Source organism: Pristiophorus japonicus, chromosome 24, assembly GCF_044704955.1.
Source record: "Pristiophorus japonicus isolate sPriJap1 chromosome 24, sPriJap1.hap1, whole genome shotgun sequence".
NCBI lineage: Eukaryota > Metazoa > Chordata > Chondrichthyes > Pristiophoridae > Pristiophorus > Pristiophorus japonicus.
This window is the reverse complement of record NC_092000.1, coordinates 14,697,401-14,721,124: the sequence shown is the minus strand read 5'-3', so window position 1 is coordinate 14,721,124 and position 23,724 is coordinate 14,697,401. Positions and strand designations below refer to the sequence as shown.

At 48.9% G+C, this 23,724-nt stretch overlaps 1 protein-coding gene across 1 annotated transcript in view; it reads left to right on the top strand.

Annotated features, from left to right (window-relative positions):
* The first annotated feature begins 724 nt into the window (after positions 1-724).
* LOC139237819 (tetratricopeptide repeat protein 39A-like) overlaps positions 725-23,724 on the top strand; it is a 46,285-nt gene continuing 23,285 nt past the window's right edge. The window contains exons 1-3 of the mRNA XM_070867047.1: positions 725-813; positions 15,398-15,529; positions 21,980-22,056. Of these exons, the coding sequence (XP_070723148.1) occupies positions 749-813; positions 15,398-15,529; positions 21,980-22,056 (274 nt within the window). The 5' untranslated portion in view covers positions 725-748. The remainder of the gene's footprint in view (positions 814-15,397; positions 15,530-21,979; positions 22,057-23,724) is intronic.

The following is a 23,724-nucleotide window of genomic DNA, read 5'->3' as shown; positions in this document are numbered from 1 at the left end:
TTCTTTGGAACAGAGGAGGCTAAAAGGACATTTGATTGAGGTGTATAAAATTATGAGGGGCCTAGATAGAGTGGATAGGAAGGACCTGGATTTATGAAGGAAAAGTCATGTTTGACAAATTTGCTGGAATTCTTTGAGGATGTAAAGAACAGGGTGGATAAAGGGGAACCAGTGGATGTGGTGTATTTGGACTTTCAGAAGGCATTTGACAAGGTGCCATGAATGTATTAAATGGCGGAGCAGGCTCGAGGGGCTGTGGTCTACTCCTGCTCCTATTTCTTATGTTCTTATGACCTATTTCCCTTAGCAGAGAGGTCAATAAGCAGTGGGGTCCAGATTGAAAATAATTAGTAGAAGGATTAGAAGGGAGTAGAGGAGAACTTTTTTCACCCAGGGGATGGTGGGGGTCTGGAACTCACGGCCTGAAAGGGTGGTGGAGGCAGAAACCCTCATTACAATTAAAAAGTACTTGGATGTGCACTTGAAGTGCTGTAACCTACAGGGCTACAGACCTAGAGCTGGAAAGTGGGATAGGATGGATGGCTCTTTTTCAGCCGACACAATAGGCCGAATAGCCTCCTTCAGTTCGATAAATTTCTAGGATTCTATGTACCCCAGTGAGGAGGTCAGTGCCTTCAACAGGGGCAGAGAGCAAATAACAGTGAAAAATATTCTGATTCTTTTTTTTTCCGATTTCATTTTGTGCAGTGCCCCAAGTGTAGACCTGAAGACATCCCTGGATGAATGTATGTCAGCTATGGACATGTTTCTCAACAACCAATTTAGTGAGAGCCTGGAGATGCTGAAACCGAGGTAAACTTTCCATTGTTGCCATTAACTTTCACTCCCCCACCCCTCCCCCCCAAGCCCATTATACCCAACTCGAGCTCATAACCTAGTTAGCAATGGAGGAGTGCTACATTGTCGGAGGTGCCGTCTGTAATGTATTTGCTTCATGGGTTCTTTGTTTAAAAATTCATAGCCATACATTGCTATTAAGAACTAGTTGGTTTATTGACAAAGGTTTAACAATCACACGACACATTATCGGTTCATCCACCGGGCTCACAACTGCATGCCTCATCGTGGATGACCTCGAACCAACTGGCTGGGTTTTATTGAGTCTTGTGAACATCACGTGACAGCTTTACAACTATTTTGTTGCAAACATTAATACACGTACTCCCTGATTAAAGGGGAGCACTAAAACCGACAGACTTAAACAAATTGAACTTTAGACAGTAAACCTAAATCAAATTAAAATTTGGCTGCCGGGAGCGATGATGCACTCCAGTCCCTCCGGTGCGCATCTCTCGCGGGAGGCCGCACGTGTACCCGATGATAGCTCTACAACTATTTCAGTTGTGCACTTTAATGAAGTGCCCCCTGGTTAAAGGGCGGGGGGGGGTGGGGGAACGACACACCAAATACTTTCAAACAAGTGCCCCCTTGTTTTTTGTTGTTTTTTGGGTTTTTCTTTGAGGGAACTAAAAACACAAATTATACAAGTGCCCCCTGGCTTTAAGGGGGGGGGGGCACTAAACCTGACAACTTAAACAAATTAAACTTTAGACATTAAGATTAAATTAAAATTTGGTTGCCAGGGGTGATGATGCACTCCAGTCCGTCCAGTGCCCACCTCTCGCGGAAGGCCGAGAGCGTACTGGGCTACAGCTCTATAAACCTGTGAGCATACTCACAGGTGCATACATTACACCATCCTATGGGTGACACATTAAACCGAGGTCCCCATCAACTTGTTTATCGTTGAGGGTCCCATGGCTCTATTGAAAGGACCAAAGTGAGTTCTCCTGGTTTAGAAGAAAGAAAAAACAAAAGACTTGCATTTATATAGCGCCTCGGGATGTCCCAAAGCACCTTACAACCAATGAAGTACTTTTTGAAGTGTGGCCGTGGTTGTTATGTAGGAAACGTGGCAGTCAATTGGCGCACAGCAAGCTCCCACATGTGATAATGACCAGATCATCTGTTTTTAGTGAGGTTGGTTGAGGGATAAATATTGGCCCAGCTCAAACCAAAATCAGATGGACTGCTCATGCACCTCATTTATGGGATCTTTCTGTGCACAAACTAGCTGCCTGAACAACAGAACTGGCACTTTAGAGTAACCCTTCAGATGTGAACAGCTCTGGGATGTTTAGAGAAGTGCGACAAAGCTAATTTATAATTGCATGTTCTTTAACTTAAGACTGACACCTATGCAGTTTTGAACCTGGTTGTCCAAAAATATCTGAATTATTAGACACCAAACGTTTTTCTTTCAAGAAAAAAATTAATTTTTCCAGTTGCTTCACATCTCCTTGCATCAAGATTGTTAAAGTATTGTTATGAATCTGTATCATCAAGAAAGGATGTTTGAAGCCTCCAGAGGTTCGGACCTAGACAGCAATTGGCTTTGCAATGCACTTATACCAGGGACGGGAGAGATCGGCTAAGGCTTCTGCTTGTAATTGTTTTGCATTGAGCCGGGCTGGACTGTATGTGTGGACATTGGGAGAACATAAGAACATAAGAAATAGGAGCAGGAGTCGGCCATTTGGCCCCTCGAGCCTGCTCCGCCATTCAATAAGATCAAAACTGATCTGATCTTGGCCTCAACTCCACTTTCCTGCCCGCTCCCCATAACCCCTTATTCCCTTATCTTTCAAAAATCTGTCTATCTCCACCTTAAATATATTCAATGACCCAGCCTCCACAGCTCTCTGGGACAGAGAATTCCACAGATTCACGACCCCCTGAGAGAAGAAATTCCTCCTCATCTTCGTCTTAAATGGGCGACCCCTTATTCTGAAACTATGCCCCCTAGTTCTAGATTCCCGCACAAGGGGAAACATCCTCTCTGCATCTACCCTGTCGAGCCCCCTCAGAATCTTGTATGTTTCAATAAGATCACCTGTTAATTCTTCTAAACTCCAATGAGTATAGGCCCAACCTGCTCAATCTTTCTTCATAAGACAACCCCTTCATCTTAGGAATCAACCTCGTGAACCTTCTCTGAACTGCCTTCAATGCAAGTATATCCCCCCTTAAGTAATGAGATCAAAATTGTACGCCCAGTTGTACTATATACAGCAGGCACATCAAAGCACTGGAGAAGTCTGACCAATGCTGCCTCCGCAAGATCCTGCAAATCCATTGGCAGGATAGGCACACCAATGTCAGTGTTCTCGCCCAGGCCAACATCCCCAGCATCGAAGCATTGACCACGTTCGATCAGCTACATCGTCCGCATGCTCGATACGAGACTCCCAAAACAAGCGCTCTACTCGGAGTTCTGACACGGCAAGCGAGCCCCAGGTGGGCAGAGGGAACGCTTCAAGGACACCATCAAGGCCTCCTTGAAAAAGTGCAACATCCCCACCGACACCTGGGAATCCCTGGCCCAAGACTGCTCAAAGAGCAGAGAGAATAATCCGGGAAGGCGCCGATCACCTCGAGTCTCTTTGCCGGGAGCAAGCGGAAGGAGTGCACGACGACCCAAACATTCCAACACAACGGCACTTCAACCAACGTCCCTTCAACCACTGCCCGCCCCACCTGTGACAGAGACCGTAGGTCCCGCATTGGACTCATCAGTCACCCGAGAACTCATTTTTAGTGTGGAAGCCAGTCATCCTCGACTCCGAGGGACTGTCCAAGAGGAGGAGAAGTACAATTGGAGCAGGAATTCCCTACTTTTATACTCTGTCCCCCTTGCAATAAAGGCCCACTTTCCATTTGCCTTCTGGAAATTAATGGTGGAGGGGGAGACTGAAGCAAAACTGAAGCCAGAAAGCCTGAGTGTGTCTTGTTGGAGCTATGCCGGGTGGTGGTATAGGATCAGCTGACGTGGACCTGTATTTACTCAGAAGCCGGCTCACAAGCTTTGAGTAAACTATTCTTGCCTGCCTCCTGCCTTGTGAGTCAACAGCAGTTGAATTTATCCCGACTGTGTGGATTCAGATCTTATCAGGGGTTGTCTCATACAATGTTGGCCGGGGTTGGAGATTAACAGAATCCAGGAAACTAGGAGGTCACAAGGCGTTGGTTCCTGGTTAAGCAGAAAATCGATTGAATTAAAAAAAAAAATTCTCATACTTGTTTTCAAAACCCTCCATGGCCTCGCCCCTCCTTGTCTCTGTAATCTCCTCCAGCCCCACAAACCCCCCCCGAGATGTCTGCGCTCCTCTAATTCTGGCCTCTTGAGCATCCCTGATTATAATCGCTCAACCATCGGTGGCCGTGCCTTCTGTTGTCTGGGCCCCAAGCTCCGGAACTCCCTGCCTAAACCTCTCCGCCTCTCTACCTCCCTTTCCTCCTTCAAGACGCTCCTTAAAACTTACTTCGCACCTGCCCTAACATCTCCTTATGTGGCTCGGTGTTTGATAACGCTCCTGTGAAATGCCGTGGAACGTTTTACTAAGTTAAAGGCGCTATATAAATGCAAGTTGTTGTTGTTGTTGGGGTTTAATGATGCCACGGCTTTGAGGCTTAAATTATGAGATTAGGTTGCATAAACTTGATTTGTATTCCCTTGAGTAAAGAGAACTGAAAGATGATCTGCAGGGTAGACAGAGAGTACCTGTTCCCATTGGTGGAAGGGTCGAGAACCAGGGGACCCAGATTTAAGGTGATTGGCAGAAGAACCAAAGGTGATGTAAGAAAAGCCTTTTTTTACGCAGCGAGTGGTTGGGATCTGGAATGCGCTGCCTGAGAGGGTGATGGAGGCAGACTCAATCGTGGCTTTCAAAAGGGAATTGGATAAGTAGCTGAAGAAAAAAAGTTTTCAGGGTTACGGGGAAAGGGCGGGGGGAGTGGGACTGGCTGAGGTGCTCTTGCAGAGAGCCGGCACGGGCTCGATGGGCCGAATGGCTCCTTCTGTGCGGTAACCGTTCTATGATTCTACGATCTGATCTGCGAGGTGTTTAAAATGTGGAAATGATTCGATAGGATAGATACAGAGGGACTATTTTCTCTGATGGGGGAATCAAAAACGAGGGGACATAATCTTAAAATTAGAGCTAAGCTATTTAGGAGGGAAATCAGAAAGCTCTTTCACAAGCTCCGGACGTCCCAAAGCGCGTTACAATCAATTAAGTGCTTTTGAAGTGTAGTCACTGTTGTAATGTAGGAAATGCGGAAGCCAACTTTGGCACATCATCATAGGCAGTCCCTCCGAATTGAGGAAGACTTGCTTCCACTCTTAGCATGAGTTCTCAGGTGGCTGTGCAGTCCAATACGAGAACCACAGTCCCTGTCACAGGTGGGACAGACAGTGGTTGAGGGAAAGGGTGGGCAGGGAGCCTGGTTTGCCGCACGCTCCTTCCGCTGCCTGCGCTTGGTTTCTGCGTGCTCTCGGCGACGATACTCGAGGTGCTCAGCGCCCTCCCGGATGCACTTTTTCCACTTAGGGCAGGCTATGGCCAGGGACTCCCAGGTGTCGGTGGGGATGTCGCACTTTATCAGGGAGGCTTTGAGGGTGTCCTTGTAACGTTTCCTCTGCCCCACCTTTGGCTCGTTTGCCGCAGACGAGTTCCGAGTAGAGCGCTTGCTTTGGGAGTCTCGTGTCTGGCATGCGGACAACGTGACCTGCCCAGCGGAGCCGATCGAGTGTGGTCAGTGCTTCAATGCTGGGGATGTTGGCCTGGTCGAGGGCGTGAAAGTTTGTGCATCTGTCCTCCCAGGGGATTTACAAGATCTTGCGGAGACATCGTTGGTGGTATTTCTCCAGCGACTTGAGGTGTCTACTGTACATGGTCCATGTCTCTGAGCCATACAGGAGGGCGGGTATTACTACAGCCCCGTAGACCATGAGCTTGGTGGCAGTTTTGAGGGCCTGGTCTTCGAACACTCTTTTCCTCAGGCTCCTCAAGCTCCCACAAACAGCAATGTGATAATGACCAGATAATTTTTTTTTGTTATGTTGATTGAGGGATAAATGTTGGCCCCAGGTCACCGGGGATAACTCCCCCTGCTCTTCTTCAAAATAGTGCCGTGGGATCTTATTTGTCCACCTGAGAGAGCAGACGGGACCTCGGTTTAATGCCATCAATATGCTTACTCCGTCTGACGTTACAGCTTTGTTACGTTATACGTTAGTTGTAATTTAGGTACAATGCACCACAGTGGCTACCGGATGGGGCGGTGTGTAAATTTTCATGCAACAACTTGCATTTGTATAGCGCCTTTAACGTAGAAAAGAAAAACATCCCACGGAGCGTAATCGGACAAAAATAGTGGTTGAGCCAAAGGCGGTGATATAAGGGCGGATGACTACAAGCTTGGCAAAGGGGTGGGAGTTAAGGAGCGTCTTAAAGGTGGCGAGAGATGCAGAGGGGTTTGGGGAGGTCATTCCACCCTTCGGGCCTGGACGGCTGCCAATGGTGCAGCCAACATAGTTCCCCCGTGGCTGAGTTTTTAACTGTTGCGGAAGTCTGTGCCTACCCATGTCAGCCGTGGCTCAGTGGGCAGCACACTCGCCTCTCCATTAGAAGGTTGTGGGTTCAAGTCCCACTCCAAAGACTTGAGCACGTTAAAAAAAAAAAAAATATCTAGGCTGACACTCCCAGTGCAGTGCTGAGGGAGTGCTGCACTGTTGGTGGTGCCGCCTTTCGGATGAGACGTTAAACCGTCTGCTCTCATAGGTGGACGTAAAAGATCCCGCGGCACTATTTTGAAGAAGAGCAGGGGAGTTCTCCCCGGTGTCCTGGCCAATATTTATCCCTCAAACAACATTGCAAAAAAACCAGATTATCTAGACATTATCACATTGAAGTTTGTGGGAGCTTGCTGTGCGCAAATTGGCTGCCGTATTTACAACAGTGACTACACTCCAAAAATACTTCATTGGCTGTAAAGCCCTTTGGGAGATCTGGTGGTCATGAAAGGTGCTATATAAATCCAAGTATTTTTTTTTTCTTTTACCCATACAACATACTGAAACGTTTCCCAGTGCTGTGCACATTGATGGTAATAGCTTATTTCTGGTATGGAAGGCGGGTGTGGGGATTGAGGACAGGTTCACGGGCTGGCTGATGTACCACTCTAGTCCTGCTTATTGTAAAAGTGGTGATAGGGCAACTGTGGCGTAGTGAACCTGCAGATCCAAATGCCCCTCTCCTCACCTGCATGGCTGGTGTCACGTTCATAGTAGCTAGGATTTGGTTGTGTGTTTACAGGGAGTTCGGGAAGGGGGACCATTTCCTGTTTCCTGCCTACAGTTTGCAAACGATTTGAGGGGTTTCCTCCCTCTCCTTTCCCTGGTTACTCAGTCAGGAGCAGAGTTTTCTGCGGCAAGTGTCTCACCTCCTGACTCCCTTTCCACCATCTACAAGGCACAAGTCAGGAGTGTGATGGAATACTCTCCACTTGCCTGGATGAGTGCAGCTCCAACAACACTCAAGAAGCTCGACACCATCCCGGACAAAGCAGCCCGCTTGATCGGCACACTACCCACCACCTTCAACATTCACTCCCTCCACCACCGGCGCACCGTGGCTGCAGTGTGCACCATCTACAAGATGCACTGCAGCAACTCGCCAATGCTTCTTTGGCAGCACCTCCCAAACCCACGACCTCTACCCCCTAGAAGGACAAGGGCAGCAGGCCCACGGGAACACCACCACCTCCACGTTCCCCTCCAAGTCACACATCATCCTGACTTGGAAATATATCGGCCGTTCCTTCATCGTCGCTAGGTCACAATCCTGGAACTCCCTCCCTAACAGCACTGTGGGAGCACCTTCACCACACGGACTGCAGCGGTTCAAGAAGGCGGCTCACCACCACATTCTCAAGGGGCAATTAAGGACGGGCAATAAATTCTGGCCTTGCCAGCGACGCCCACATCCCGTGAATGTATATATTAAAAAAAAAAAAGAAAAAAGATTCCTTTTGTCTTCAAAAATGAATTACCTGGAAAAACACTCTGCATGAAGGGGCAATTAAAGAGCAGAGATAGTCAGAACTAATTTGCATTTATCACGTCATCGAGACATCCCAAAGCACTTCGCTGTTGAATTCCTTTTTGTTAGGAAATCAATTAAAACTCAGTTAAATGAATCCGTGTGATTCAGGCTCGAGTGTATTGGCCAAATGCGAGTTTATTACTCAGGCACCAATGTTACAATAACTATTGCGGTTATACAACAGACTCGGACACCCTGGTTTGCTTCAGACTCACGGTGATCAAGCTCGGCCTCCGGAGGTGTTAGACTTCCGACCGTCCCGGGAGCTTTCACTACAAGAAGGCCGCTACCTGTATATCGCTTTTGTAACCCCCAGCCATCCTTAAAGTATGTTTAATGTCAGTCATATCACATGATGCCCAGAATGTTGGTCTAGGGTTGTTTTCGTTGGAACAGAGGAGGCTGAGGGGAGACCTTATCGAAGTGTATAAAATTATGAGGGGCCTGGATAGAGTGGATAGGAAGGACCTATTTCCCTGAGCAGAGGGGTCAACAACCAGGGGTCATAGATTTAAAGTAATTGGTTGGAGGTTTAGAGGGGATTTGAGGGGAAATTTCTTCAACCAGAGGGTGGTGGGGCAGAAACCCTCAGCACATTTAAAAAGTACTTGGATGTGCACTTGAAGTGCCGTAACCTGCAGGGCTACGGACCGAGAGCTGGAAAGTGGGATTAGGCTGGGTAGCTATTGGTTGGCCGGCATGGACATGATGGGCCGAAATGGCCCCCTTCCGTGCTGTAAATTTCTATGATTCTTTGATCTGTAAATCGAAGGCTGCAGTGTGATTTGTTGGGGGCACAGATGGAGCCGTTAGTCGGACAAGTAACGTGACTTTGGCAGAAAAAAAATCAAAGGGCAAGTTATTATTTAAATGGAGAAAGATTGCAAAGTGCCACAGTACAGCGGGACCTGGGGGTACTTGTGCATGAAACACAAAAGGATAGTATGCAGATACAGCAAGTGATCAGGAAGGCCAATGGAATCTTGGCCTTTATTGCAAAGGGGATGGAGTATAAAAGCAGGGAAGTTTTGCTACAATTATACAGGGTATTGGTGAGGTCACACCTGGAATACTGCGTGCAGTTTTGGTTTCCATATTTACGAAAGGATATACTTGTATTGGAGGCAGTTCAGAGAAGGTTCACGAGGTTGATTCTGGAGATGAAGGGGGTTGACTTATGAAGAAAGGTTGAGGAGGTTGGGCCTCTACTCATTGGAATTCGGGTGATCTTATCGAAACGTATAAGATTATGAGGGGGCTTGACAAGGTGGATGCAGAGAGGATGTTTCCACTGATGGGGGAGACTAGAACTAGAGGGCATGATCTTAGAATAAGGGGCCGCCCATTGAAAACTGAGATGAGGAGGAATTTCTTCTCTGAGGATTGTAAATCTGTGGAATTCGCTGCCTCAGAGAGCTGTGGAAGCCGGGACATTGAATACATTTAAGACAGAAATAGACAGTTTCTTAACCGATAAGGGGATAAGGGGTATGGGGAGCGGACAGGGAAGTGGACCTGAGCCCATGGTCGGATCAGCCATGATGGTATTAAATGGCGGAGCAGGTTCGAGGGGCTCGTATGGCCTACTCCTGCTCCTATTTCTCATGTTCTTACGACTTTAGACTGAATTTTGGGAGCAGGAGTGAGCCGGTCCCGAATCACCAACCCCTCCAAGTCCAGCGCCCCCCACAGGTTTATGCAACATCCAGTGCGGCACCGAGACAGACCAAAAAAGAAGATCCCACCATCAATTTGCACCCTCCCCCCCCCCCCCCCCCCACTGTGTTGGGTCTGGTGATCCCCGCAGTGGCAGTATGGGTGTCACGATAGACCTGGAACTTGCGTTTGTATAGCGCGTGTAATTTCGGCGATCAGGGCGTTATGCAGAAGGAGTCAGCCATTTAGGACTGAGATGAGGAGAAATTTCTTCACTCAGAGGGTGGTGAATCTCTGGAATTCTCTACCCCAGAGGGTTGTGGAGGCTCAGTCGTTGAGTATATTCAAGACAGAGATCGATACATTTTTGAGTATTAAGGGAATCAAAGGATATGGGGACAGTGCTGCAGGCAAGTTGAGTTGAGGTAGAAGATCAGCCATGATCTTAGTAAATGGCGGAGCAGGCTCGAGGGGCCGAATGGCCGACTCCTGCTCATATTTCTTATGTTCTTATGTTCATCAGCCAGGGCTCCGGCTCCTGATTGCTAACCAGCGACCTCTGCTGGAAGGTACGTGCATGTGGACGTTGGGTGAGGAAGGGATTGGACTCGGGTGTGACAGTTGCCATGCCGAAATAGCCCACCCCAACCCACCATTCACACGGGGTGTGTCCATGTGAGATACGAACATCCTAACAACTAGGGTCAGGAAACGGCCCATTGCTCCATCCTTCCCGTCCTCCATGGCCTCACCCCTTCCCATCTCCAGAACCCCCTCCAGTCCCACAACTTCTGCCTCATGCTCCTCTAATTCTGCCCTCTTGAGCATTCCCGATTTTCATTGCTCCACCATTGGTGGCCGTGCCTTCAGCTGCCTGGGGCCCTAAGCTCTGGAATTCCCTCCCTAAACCTCTCCGCTTCTCTATACCTCTCTTTCCTCCTTGAAGACGCTGCTTAAAATCTATATCTCATCTGCCCTAACATCTCCTTAGATGTTTCTGTAATATATATAGCTCCACCCAGTGAGCTACTGTGGCATTGCAGCCATTGTTGTTAACAACAATAACAAGAGAGTTACCTCACTGGCTTCCTGAACTTATCAGCCATCTTACAGCCTATGTGTTTGTGATGTCGTACTGAAAACATAACCTTGGTGACAAGGATAGGATATTTGGATAACCTAGCTGAAATTTTTGTTGGTGGATGATTCGGCCAACTGACAGAGAGACTTTGGGAGCTTCTCTGTTTTGATTAACAGCTAAAAATCCAAGGTAAATTACAAGCACACTTGGCTGAACTGCCAGAGTCCAGGTGGCCGCGCCTATGGGAATAATAGGGCGCTTGGGGGAGTTTCAACGCGACCGTGAAAGTTTCAGAGCGTATGTGCAGCGGCTAGAAATGTTTTTCACTGCAAATAGTATCATCGAATTCCCCGATGATGAAAACCCTAACCGGGTGTTGTTGGAAAGAAAACGGGCTATTTTCTTAACTGAAGCAGGGCCCGAGGTGTATGAAACCCTGAAAAATTTGCTTGTGCCTGTCAAGCCAAAGGACACATCACTTAAGCTGATTCTAACAGCACTACAGTCTTGAGCCCCTGGAAATTGCTGATACACTGCTGTGAAGCACCGTGGGATATTTTTACTAGGTTAAAGGCGCTATATAAATACTTGTTGTCATCGTCCCACATAAGGGTATCACAATATATAAGCTCTCCACCCCACCTGAAACCATGTGATCTTCTGGGGAGGCAATCAAAACTCAGTTTTTAAAACACAATCTAATTTAGGGGGAGAAACATGTGGGAAAGTCAGTGGGTGCCTGACGAAATATGTACTCCAGCAGGAATGACCACCCTCGGAGAAGGAGAAGAGGGTAATGTCTCTGAAGGAGATATGCCCTGGAGGCAGGTTTGACGACTGGCGATGAAAGACTTGCATTTATATAGCGCCTTTCACGAACGCCGGACGTCTCAAAGCGCTTTACAGCCCAGATAATCTGTTTTTTTTGTTATGTGGATTGAGGGATAAATATTGGCCCCAGAACACCCCCTGCTCTTCTTCGAAATAGTGCCGCGGGATCGTTAATGTCCGCCTGAGAGAGCAGTCGGGGTTTTAATGTCTCATCTGAAAGACGGCACCTCTGACAGTGTAGCACTCCCTCAGCAGTGCACTAGGAGTGTCAGCCTAGATTTATGTTCTCCTGGAATGGGACTTGAATCACAACCCTCTGACTTGGAGAAGCAGCTCGCCTCAACTCAGCATGCTTCCCCGGATGACTAGGTGTCAATTGGGACCATGTTATCTGTAGAATGGCAGCCGAGAATCACCTGTAGCTCCGTATACAACGAGGGCAACATTGAGGAGGGCAGCTACCCAATCAAAAGCAATAACGCGGAATAAGGTGAAAGTGGGGCAGCCTAGATTTATGTGCTCAGGTCCCTGGAGTGGGACTTGAACCCACAACCTTCTGACTCCGAGGCGAGAGAGTGCTGCCCACTGAGCCACAGCTGACACTGTCGGGTCGACGTCATCGTAGGCAGTCCCTCGTATCGAGGATGACTTGCTTCCACGCCAAAAAGGGATGAGTTCACGGGTGTTTTAATGAAGGACCTAATATTCCAGGTCCCGAACTACATGTTGAAGGGTGGAAGATGCCTGTGCGTGGATTTTTTTAACGTAGGCTGGCCGTTGCACACCAGCCACCACACGGGCTCGACAGAGCTCGGTCTCGGTCCAGTGGCAAGGGTTAACCAGGACGACTGGAGACCTGCTCTGCTGCATGGGCCTACATATGGTGCACACATATCGCAGTGTGGGCTGGGCCCGTGCTGAACCTGGGCCCTCGCCTCTCCTGGGCCCCGTACCCTCATTCGCCGCACCTCCACCCACGATGTTCCAGGGCCTGGCGCTCCAGCTCTGTTTATAGCCTCGACCTGCGGTGATGTTCTCACACACATCGGGGCGGCTCAGGATGTGAAAGAAACACATTGTCAGATATACAAGAAAAACACTGCGGATGCTGGAAATGTTAAATAAAAGCAGAAAATGACTGTGAGTTCTGGGCTGGATTGTAACCCCCTGGGTCAGCGGGAAGGGTGCGTGGGAGGGGGTCAGTATTCGGCTGATTGCCGTACCTCCCCTAAAGTTGCACTTCTTCCCCGTCAGTTTTGACGATTTCATCATCTCCGCCGATTTGCAACACAGTCGGGGCTCCCGCTACAGGCAGGGGTGGCCTACTTTAAGTTCAGAGGTCATGGCCTGATGACGTCATCAGTACCGCGCCGGGATTTTATCATCGGGTTAGGGGGAGGCCTGTAAGGTGCAAAAACCGCCCCGGAACCAAATACAAAATAAAAACAGAAAATAAAAACTTGGTGGGGAGGGGGTTGGGGGGGTGGGGTGGTGGTTGGGGTTTGGGGGGGGTGGGGAGTGGGTGGGGGGGAGGGGGTTAGGGTTTGGGGGGGTGGGGAGGGGGTTAGGGTGGGGGGTGGGGAGGGGTTTGGAGGGGGTTGGGGTTTGGGGGGTGGGGAGGGGGTTGGGGTTTGGGGGGGTGGGGAGGGGGTTGGGGTGGGGAGGGGTTTGGAGGGGTTTGGGGAGGGGGGGGTGGTGAGGAGGTTGGGGGGGTGGGGGAGGGGGGTGGTGAGGGGGTTGGGGTTTGGTGGGGGGGGTGGGGAGGGGAGGGGGTTGGGGAGGGGGGTGGGGGGGTAGGGAGGGGGTGGTGGGAAGGGGGAGGGGGTGGGGGGGTGGGGAGGGGGTGGTGGGGGTGGTGGGAAGGGGGAGGGGGTGGTGGGAAGGGGGGGGTGGTGGGGAGGGGATGGTGGGAAGGGGGAGGGGGGTGGGGAGGGGGTGGTGGGAAGTGGGGGTGGTGGGAAGGGGGAGGGGGTGGGGGGGTGGTGGGAAGGGGGAGGGGGTGGGGGGGTGGTGGGAAGGGGGAGGGGGTGGGGGGGTGGTGGGAAGGGGGGTGGGGGGGTGGTGGGAAGGGGGAGGGGGTTGGGGAGGGGGGTGGGGGGGTGGTGAGGGGGTTGGGGGGGTGGTCAGAGAGAAACAGAGTTGATGTCGCGGTTCGATGAACTTCCGTCAGTATCGGGTACAACTGCCAGGCAGGTACAACCCATGGCTTTTTCCAATTCTCATCGTCCTTTGGGCCGCACCCTGGGAACTATCCGGTCATGGTCTTTGTTTCCATGGAGACGGCGCTTGTATTTAAATCTGTCACCTAATCCTGAAGGGAAAAACTTGCATGTATATCAAACCTCACCAAGCCCTCAGAATGTCACAGTGTAAACTTACAACTAATGGATTCTTTTTTTGAAGTGCAGTCGCTGCAGTAAGCAAAAAGCGCTAACGCGCGCTGATTTTGCACACAGCACGATCCCACAATCAAATGAACAAAGCCGTGGATAATCTGTTTTTGGTAGTACCTGTGCTGGTTGAGGCCAGGGTTTACTTCTTGAGGTATAGAATTGAAAAGTAGGGAAGTTATGCTAAAGCTGTATTGGACCTTGGTTAGACCACACTGCGTACAGTTCTGGTCACCATTTTATAAAAAGGATATAGAGGCACCGGAGAGGGTGCAGAGAAGATTTACAAGGATGGTACCAGAAATGCGAGGGTATACACATCAGGAAGGGTCTCTTTTTTTTCTTGGAAAAGGAAGGCTGAGGGGCGACTTAATAGAGGTCTTTAAAAATGATGAAAGGTTTTGATCGAGTGGATACAGAGAGAATGTTTCCACTTGTGGGGAAGAGCATAACTAGAGGCCATCAATATAAGATAGTCCCCAAGAAATCCAATAGTGAATTCAGAAGAAACTTCTTCACCCAGAGAGTGGTTGAGGCGAATAGTATCGATGCATTTAAGGGGAGGCTGGACAAACATATGAGGGAGAAGGGAATAGAGGGTTTTACTGATAGATTTAGATGAGGAAAGACGGGAGGAGGCTCGAGTGGAGCATAAACGCCGGCATGGACTGGTTAGGCCAAATGGTCTGTTTCTGTGCTGTAAATCCTGAATAAATTGTTGGCTAGGGCCCAGGAGAACTCGGTGCCCTGCTTTGAGTAGTGCCATGTCAAACAATAAGTTGCATTTATATAGCGCCTTTAATGTAGTAAAACATCCCAAGGCGCTTCACAGCAGCGATTATGAAAGAAAATTGACACCGAGCTGCATGGGATATTGGGATAGTTCGGTCGGTTTTAAGCAGCGTCTTAAAGGAGGAGAGAGAAGGAGAGATGCGGAGCGGTTTAGGGAGGGAATTCCAGAGCCTGGAGCCTAGGCACCTGGAGCATTTTAGAGCTGGAGGAGTTAACAAGTATAGGGAAGGGGGCGAGGCCATGGAGGGATTGGAACAGAAGGACTAGGATTTTACATTTGAGGTGTTGCTGGACCGGGAACCAATGAAGGTCAGCGAGCACAGGGGCTGATGGGTGAATGGGACTTGGTGCGAGTTAGGACACGGGCAGTTGAGTTTTGGATCACCTCAAGTTTACGTGGGGTAGAACGTGGGAGGTCGGCCAGGAGTGCGTTGGGATAGTCAGGTCTGGAGGTAACAAAGGCACGGATGAGGGCTTCAGCAGCGGATGAGCTGAAGCAGGGGCGGAGACTGGCCTGAGCAAGTAGATAGCGCCTTCGTTTAGCATTACATTTGAAAGATGGCTTCTCTGACAGTGCTGCACTGGGGCGTCAGCTGAGAAAATGTGCTCCGACTCTAATGTCTTCTGATTCAGAGGTGCTGACGCCAGGTTCAATAACGTATCTCTTGTTTGTTTGACAGGGTAAAGGAGAGCATGTACCATGCTCTGATATATGCCACCATTTTGGAAATGCAGGCAATGATGACCTTTGAACACGATGACATCATCAGTGCCGGTCACACGATGAAAGAAGCACAGGAGATTTGTCAAAGGTATGGCACTACGGGGGAGGGGGATCGAGTGAGGGTCCGTTGCTGGAGCCCTCATCCATGCCTTTGTTACCTCCAGACGTGACTATTCCAACGCACTCCCGGCCGGCCTCCCACGTTCTACCCTCCGTAAACTAGAGGTGATCCAAAAGTCGGCTGCCCATGTCCTAACTCGCACCCAGTCCCGCTCACCCATCACCCGCTGTGCTCGCTGACCTACATCGGCTCCTAAGTTAGAACCAACACCACCCAAACCGATTATTTGGTGGTGTTTTCTGTTTGTGAGATCTTGCTGTATGTGAGTTGGCTAGATGTTTGTCCACATGACAGTGACCGAGGACCCTTTTACAACTACAAGCTATTTTATTCCGATGGATAGATACGGTTACTGGGGAAGAGAGGAATTTTACCCAGTCTTCCCTCAACAGTTCAAATGGGCTTGGGTGGAGTCTACAATGGCCTCAATGGCCCTTTGTGCTTTCTTATCTTAACTTCTGAAGTATTTTATCCAAATGCCATTTAGATTCTGATTACAGTAATCTGGTTGTTAATTAAATTTAAATGTGAAAACCAGAGATACTCTCAATTAACCGGCAATGTCCCCTAGTCAATGAAAGAAAGAACCTGCCTTTATATCACACTTTTCATGTCCTCTGCTCATCACGAAGCTCTTGGCGGCCAATTAATTTCTTTTTTAAGTGTTGTCACCAATGTAGGCAAGCGCGTCAGCCATTTTGTGCACAGCAAGGTCCCACAAACCGCAATTTGTTGATGCTGGTTGAGAGATGAATGCTGGCCAGGGCACTGTGAGAACTCCCCTGCCCTTCTTTGAGTTGTGGCATTTTCCAATCTTTACATCCATCTGAACAGGCGGACGGGGCCTCGTCTCAACTGCAAAGCATCTCCTATCCACAATCAAGAAGTCCGCACTGTTTAGTGTCAGCCTAGATTAGACGTTGCAGCCGTGGTTCAGTGGACAGCACCCTCGCCTCCTGAGTCAGGAAGTTGTGGGTTCAAGTCCCACTCCAGAGACTTGAGCACAAAAGTGTTGGCTGACATTCCCCAGGGCAGTGCTGAGGGAGTGCCGCACTGTCGAAGGTGCCGTTTTTCGGATGAGACGTTAAACCGAGGCCCCGTCTGCTCTCTCAGGTGGGTGTAAAAAAAAAATCCCACGATACTATTTCGAAGAAGAGCCAGGGGAGTTATCCCCAGTGTCCTGGGCCAATATTTATCCCTCAATCAACATAACAAAAAAACAGAATATCCGGTCATTATCACATTGCTGTTTGTGGGAGCTTGCTGTGCGCAAATTGGCTGCTGCGCTTCCCACATTACAACAGTGACTGCACTCCAAAAGTACTTCATTGGCTGTAAAGCGCTTTGAGACGTCTGGTGGTCGTGAAAGACGTTATTGAAATGCAAGTCTTTCTTGAACTTACAACTTCTGACTCCAAGGCAAGGAAGCTATTGTTGAGCCAAGCTGATGCTCTAACTGTGGAAATGTAGAGTCCGTGATGTTGCGTGTGGGCCAGTTGGTTTACTTTTCAGTGGAAGGCTGTGTCATTCTATCCTTTAAAAGGGAATCCACAGATAAAAAAAAAGATTCATTAATTTGGACAGTGTAGTGTTGGTTAGCCATAATGTGAGTGTTCTCTGTCAGTTCACAGCACAGCTTATACAGGAGCCTCATAAACCCTGTATTTGCCTGAAGTTATTTACATACGGATAAGAATAGTCTCGTTCCCAGGCCACAATCATTTTGACAGAGTATGGCTATTATACTCAACAGGCGCCAACTGTTGATAGTTTTGGCTTTTGAAGGCTGACGTAATGGTTTATGAATGACCCAATGCCAGCTTTTGCCTCGGGGACCTGGGTTTGAATGTTGTGCTAACTTTGATCCGCTTTTTTGCTCCCTTCCCGGCACTGAGGTAGGACCTCAAAAGTAGCAATCTCGGGATTGCTACTAGTGCCACGTGCTAGTCAGAGTAGGAATTGCAGGGAATGGAAGACCAGCAGGAAAAGCAGTGCAAGGAAGGTAGTGCAGGGGTCCCCTGTGGTCATCCCCCTGCAAAACAGATACAGTGCTTTGAGTGCTGTTGAGGGGGATGACTCATCAGGGGAGGGCAGCAGCAGCCAAGTTCATGGCACCGTGGCTGGCTCTGCTGCACAGGAGGGCACAGGAATGATTTAGACGAGGGGATTAAATGTAGTATCTCCAAATTTGCGGATAACACTAAGTTGGGTGGCAGTGTGAGCTGCGAGGAGGATGCTATGAGGCTGCAGAGTGACTTGGATAGGTTAGGTGAGTGGGCAAATGCATGGCAGATGAAGTATAATGTGGATAAATGTGAGGTTATCCACTTTGGTGGTAAAAACAGAGAGACAGACTATTATCTGAATGGTGACAGATTAGGAAAAGGGGAGGTGCAACGAGACCTGGGTGTCATGGTACATCAGTCATTGAAGGTTGGCATGCAGGTACAGCAGGCAGTCAAGAAAGCAAATGGCATGTTGGCCTTCATAGCGAGGGGATTTGAGTACAGGGGCACGGAGGTGTTGCTACAGTTGTACAGGGCCTTGGTGAGGCCACACCTGGAGTATTGTGTACAGTTTTGGTCTCCTAACTTGAGGAAGGACATTCTTGCTATTGAGGGAGTGCAGCGAAGGTTCACCAGACTGATTCCCGGGATGGCGGGACTGCCATATCAAGAAAGACTGGATCAACTGGGATTGTATTCACTGGAGTTCTGAAGAATGAGAGGGGATCTCATAGAAACGTTTAAAATTCTGACGGGTTGAGACAGGTTAGATGCAGGAAGAATGTTCCCAATGTTGGGGAAGTCCAGAACCAGGAGTCACCGTCTAAGGATAAGGGGTAAGCCATTTAGCACCGAGATGAGGAGAAACTTCTTCACCCAGAGAGTGGTGAACCTGTGGAATTCTCTACCACAGAAAGTTGTTGAGGCCAATTCACTAAATATATTCAAAAGGGAGTTAGATGAAGTCCTTACTACTAGGGGGATCAAGGGGTATGGTGAGAAAGCAGGAATGGGGTACTGAAGTTGAATGTTCAGCCATGAACTCATTGAATGGCGGTGCAGGCTGGAAGGGCCGAATGGCCTACTCCTGCACCTAGTTTCTATGTTTCTATGTTTCTACTGACGCTTTGCTGGGGTCATCTTCGGCAGTCCTCCAGTGCATCATGTAGATCATCATCATAGGCAGTCCCTCGGAATCGAGGAAAACTTGCTTCCACTCTTAAAATGAGTCCTTAGGTGGCTGACCAGTCCAATACGAGAAACACAGTCCCTGTCACAGGTGGGACAGACAGTCGTTGAGGAAAGGGGTGGGTGGGGTGTCTGGTTTGCCGCACGCTCCTTCCGCTGCCTGCGCTTGGTTTCTGCATGCTCTCGGCGACGAGACTCGAAGTGCTCAGCGCCCTCCCGGATGTACTTCCTCCACTTAGGACGGGCTTTGGCCAGGATCTCCCAGGTGTCGGTGGGGATGTTGCACTTTATCAGGGAGGCTTTGCGGGTTTCCTCTGCCAACCTTTGGCTCATTTGCCGTGAAGGAGCTCCGAGTAGAGCGCTTGCTTTGGGAGTCTCGTGTTTGGCATGCGGACAATGTGGACTGCCCAGCAGAGCTGATCAAGTGTGGTCAGTGCTTCAATGCTGGGGATGTTGGCCTGGTCGAGGACACTAATGTTGGTGCTTCATATTGAAGGGCATTGCGCATTAGGCAGTGCTCCTCAGTGGGCTGTTTAATCATGAGGAATGCCACAGTTGAGCCTGATCCTGTCTTGCCATGCTTCCCAACTGCACACTTCCCATCAGGAATCACTGGAGAGAGATCGGGAATGGGGCAGTGTAAGGGGAGTTCCATACTGTATCTAAGCCGTGCTGTACCTGACCTGGGATGGGGCAGTGTAGTGTGAGCTCTATCCTGTATCTAAGCTGTGCTGTATCTGACCTGGGATGGGGCAGTGTAGTGTGAGCTCTATCCTGTATCTAAGCCGTGCTGTACCTGACCTGTGATGGGGCAGTGTAGGGGGAGCTCTATCCTGTATCTAAGCCGTGCTGTACCTGACCTGGGATGGGGCAGTGTAGGGGGAGCTCTATACTGTATCTAAGCCGTGTTGTACTTGATTTGGGAGAGCTCAGTTCTGCTGCTTGGTTAAAGAGTGTAAAAGTCTTTAATTCCCCAACACTGACATCTCCCCACGTTGATGATAGCAAAATTCACCAAAGAAAATCCCTTAAAACTAAAGAAATAATGACTGGCTAGTGGGTGAGAGGGAGTTGCGATGTGCAGGTTCGATGATTTCAGGAAATGGAGACTGTGAAATGGACACAGTGTCCTGTGTCACTAGCTGGAGGGGTATACTCCGCCAGTGTGTCTCCCAGCTAAGCCAACTTTTATTCAACTAAACTTAATGTCTGCGTGTGTTTAGAATAGTTTACTAAACTATTTGTGTTTGACTAATTTTGGTATAAATTGGGAAGAGAGGGGTTGGGTGTATGTTCAGATACTCCAGGACTTTTGTTCACTAACCTTTCTAAAACACTGGTTCGACCCTCTGCTGGAGAATTCTACTCAATCCTGGGCACCACTTTAGGAAGGATGTCAAGGCCTTGGAGAGGGCGCAGAGGAGATTTACTAGAATGGTTCCAGGGATGAGGGACTTCGAGTTACGTGGAGAGACTGGAGAAGCTGGGGCTGCTTTTCTTGGAGCAGAGAAGGTTGAGAGGAGATTTGATCGAGGCGTTCAAAATCGTGAGGGGTCTGGACAGAGTGGGATAGAGAGAAACTGTTCCCATTGGCGGAAGGGTCGAGAACCAGAGGGCACAGATTTAAGGTGATTGGCAAAAGAACTGGAGGCGTCGTGAAGACATTTTTGTTAACGTGGACTGTTAGGATCTGGAATGGTGTTGGAGCAAGATTCAAGAGTGGCCTTTAAAAATGAATTGGATAAAAGCTTGAAGGGATTAAATATGCAGTGGGCAGCACACTCGCCTCGGAGTCAGAAGGTTGTGGGTTCAAGTCCCACTCCAGGGACTTGAGCGCATAAATCTAGGCTGACACTCCCAGTGCAGTGCTGAGGGTGTGCTGCACTGTCGGAGGTGCCGTCTTTCAGATGAGACATCAAACCGAGGCCCTGTCTGCCTTTTCAGGCGGACATAAAAGATTCCATGGCACTATTTTGAAGAAGAGCTGGGGGAGTTACCCCGGTGTCCTGGGCCAATATTTATCCCTCAACCAATGTAACTAAAACAGATTATCTGTGTCATTATCACATTACTGTTTGCGGGAGCTTGCTGTGCGCAAATTGACTGCCGCGTTTCCATAGAAACATAGAAATTAGGTGCAGGAGTAGGCCATTCGGTCCTTCGAGCCTGCACCGCCATTCAGTAAGATCATGGCTGATCATTTAACCTCAGTACCCCTTTCCCGCGTTCTCTCCATACCCCTTATTAACTCTCACCTTTAAAGTACAATGTAAAAGAATAAAACCAGTAAAAATGCTAGGATGTAAAACTGGCTCAAAAGTAGGTTTCCCCACAGAAGCATTCCAACCAACGGGAATTATGATAAAACCCAATTTGCAATGAAGCCAAATTAAGCTGACCTGTGACAATCACAGGTCTCACTTCTGTGCATATTGATCCCGGCGGAGCAACACCCCTCAGTGACTACACTCCAAAACGTACTTCATTGCCTTTAAAATACTTTGGGACGTCACGAGGTCGTGAAAGAAAGAAAAAAGGACTTGCATTTATATAGCGCCTTTCACGACCACCGGACGTATACAAGGCGCAGTATAAATGCAAATCTTTTGTTTTCTTTTTTCATGGGCTGAGGTCGTGCGTTTTTCCAAATGTGTGATGTGGCTGGTGAGACTCCTGTCAGAGTACAGAAGGACGCCAGACCAATGTACCGTACCATACGCACTCGAGGAGAAAGTTGAGCAAGAACTCAAAAGACTAGAGACTGAGAACATTATCTCTAAGATAGATCTATGTAATTGGGCTACACCCACTGTTGTAGTACCTAAGTCAGATGGAATGGCAAGGTTGGATGATGATTCTAAAGTAACCGTAAATCAGGAGCTGGAGGGTAATTTACCTTGGATTTTTAGCTGTGCTGCCAAACAAAGGACCTCTCAAAAGTCTCTGTTGTTTGATTGGATGATCCACCCTCAAAAATTTCAGCTAGGGAATCCGATTATCCCATCCTCGTCGCCAATGTGATAGATTCTCTACAACATCACAAACACACACTTAAAAGGTGGCTCTTAACACAGGCACTTGTCAGCTGACCTGACCTTTTATTATTATACATCAACAGTTGCATTACCACAGTTGTCCACTAGGCGGAGCGATGCATTACAACTCCGACGGCCGGAGTGCCCAACTGGACAGCCTGCCCTAATAGGCCGCTTGTTTCCAACAGGTTTCGAAAGAAGTCGACTGTCGTGGGTTCCCTCTCGAGTCTTGTGAACAAACCGGCTGGAGACCACTTCACAGAAGGTTTGTGTTGCTGTGACCTGCAAAGAAAACGCGATCTCGGAGATGAAGAGGTTAATTGCTGTACTATTTATAGAAGTTTACAACGAGTTGTATTTATACAGTGCAGAAAAGGCAGTAAAACATCCCACGGCGCTCCAAACGCCGTATCAAACAAATCTTGACACTGAGCCACGGCGGCAGCTGTTCGGGCAGGTGATCCAAAGCTTGATCAAAGCAGTTTTAAGGAGCATCTTAAAGGAGGAGGGCGAGGTAGGGAGGCGGAGAGGTTCAGGGAGGGAATTCCAGAGCTTTTCCAGCAAGTTTTCGATGCCGAGTAAAGCTCCTTCCATTCAGCATCAACACAGGATAAGATATAGGAGCAGAAGTAAGCTAAACTTCCCTCGCGTCTGCTCCGCCAGTATCAACATCTTTCTTCATTCTCGATGAAAGTCATAGTACGACATCCTGTGGCTAATCCCAAGAGGTTCCTCGCTGCGCGTTGATCAACCTACTGTGGTTATGTGTTAAAGCCGTGAAAATAACCATCTTTCTATTTGTTCCCTGGGTGTGGGCGACACTGGCAAGGCTGGCGTTTATTGCCCATCATTTATTGCCCATCCCTAGTTGAGTTGAGAAGGTGGTGGTGAGCCGCTGCCTTCTCGAACTGCTGCAAACAATTGGTCTTACAACTGAGCGACTTCCTAGGATACTTCTTAGGGCATTGAGAATGAGCCACGTGACGTGGGTCTGGAGTCGCTGCTAGGCCAGGTCAGGGAGGGGTGGCAGTATCTTTCTCTTCGGTTTCTTACGACAATCGGAAGCCTTCCAGGTGCCAGCCCACAAATGGACAATTCTGCAACGTGCTTTAATGGGATTGGAGGCGTCATATTTGAGCCTGAAATGAGCTTCCGGCCACATACCCGCAGCATAACTAAAACCGTCTATTTCCACCTCCGTAACATCGCCCGCCTCCGCCCCTGCCTCAGCTCATTCATAAGAACATAAGAACATAAGAATTAGGAACAGGAGTAGGCCATCTAGTCCCTTGAGCCTGCTCCGCCATTCTACAAGATCATGGCTGATCTGGCCGTGGACTCAGCTCCACTTACCCGCCCGCTCCCCATAACCCTTAATTCCCTCATTGGTTAAAAATCTATCTATCTGTGATTTGAATACATTCAATGAGCCAGCCTCAACTGCTTCCTTGGGCAGAGAATTCCACAGATTCACAACCCTCTGGGAGAAGAAATTCCTTCTCAACTCGGTTTTAAATTGGCTCCCCCGTATTTTGAGGCTGTTGCCCCTTGTTCTAGTCTCCCCGACCAGTGGAAACAACCTCTCTGCCTCTATCTTGTCTATCCCTTTCATTATTTTAAATGTTTCTATAAGATCACCCCTCATCCTTCTGAACTCCAACGAGTAAAGACCCAGTCTACTCAATCTATCATTATAAGGTAACCCCCTCATCTCCCCTCAACCCCCTCATTTCACTGCTGAAACCCTCATCCATGCCTTTGTAACCTCTAGACTTGACTATTCCAACGCACTCTTGGCTGACCTCCCACATTCTACCCTATGTAAACTGGAGGTGATCTAAAACTCGGCTGCCCGTGTCCTAACTCCTATCACCCTCTGTGCTCGCTGACCTACATCGGCTCCTAAGTTATAACCAACACCACCCAGAGCCGA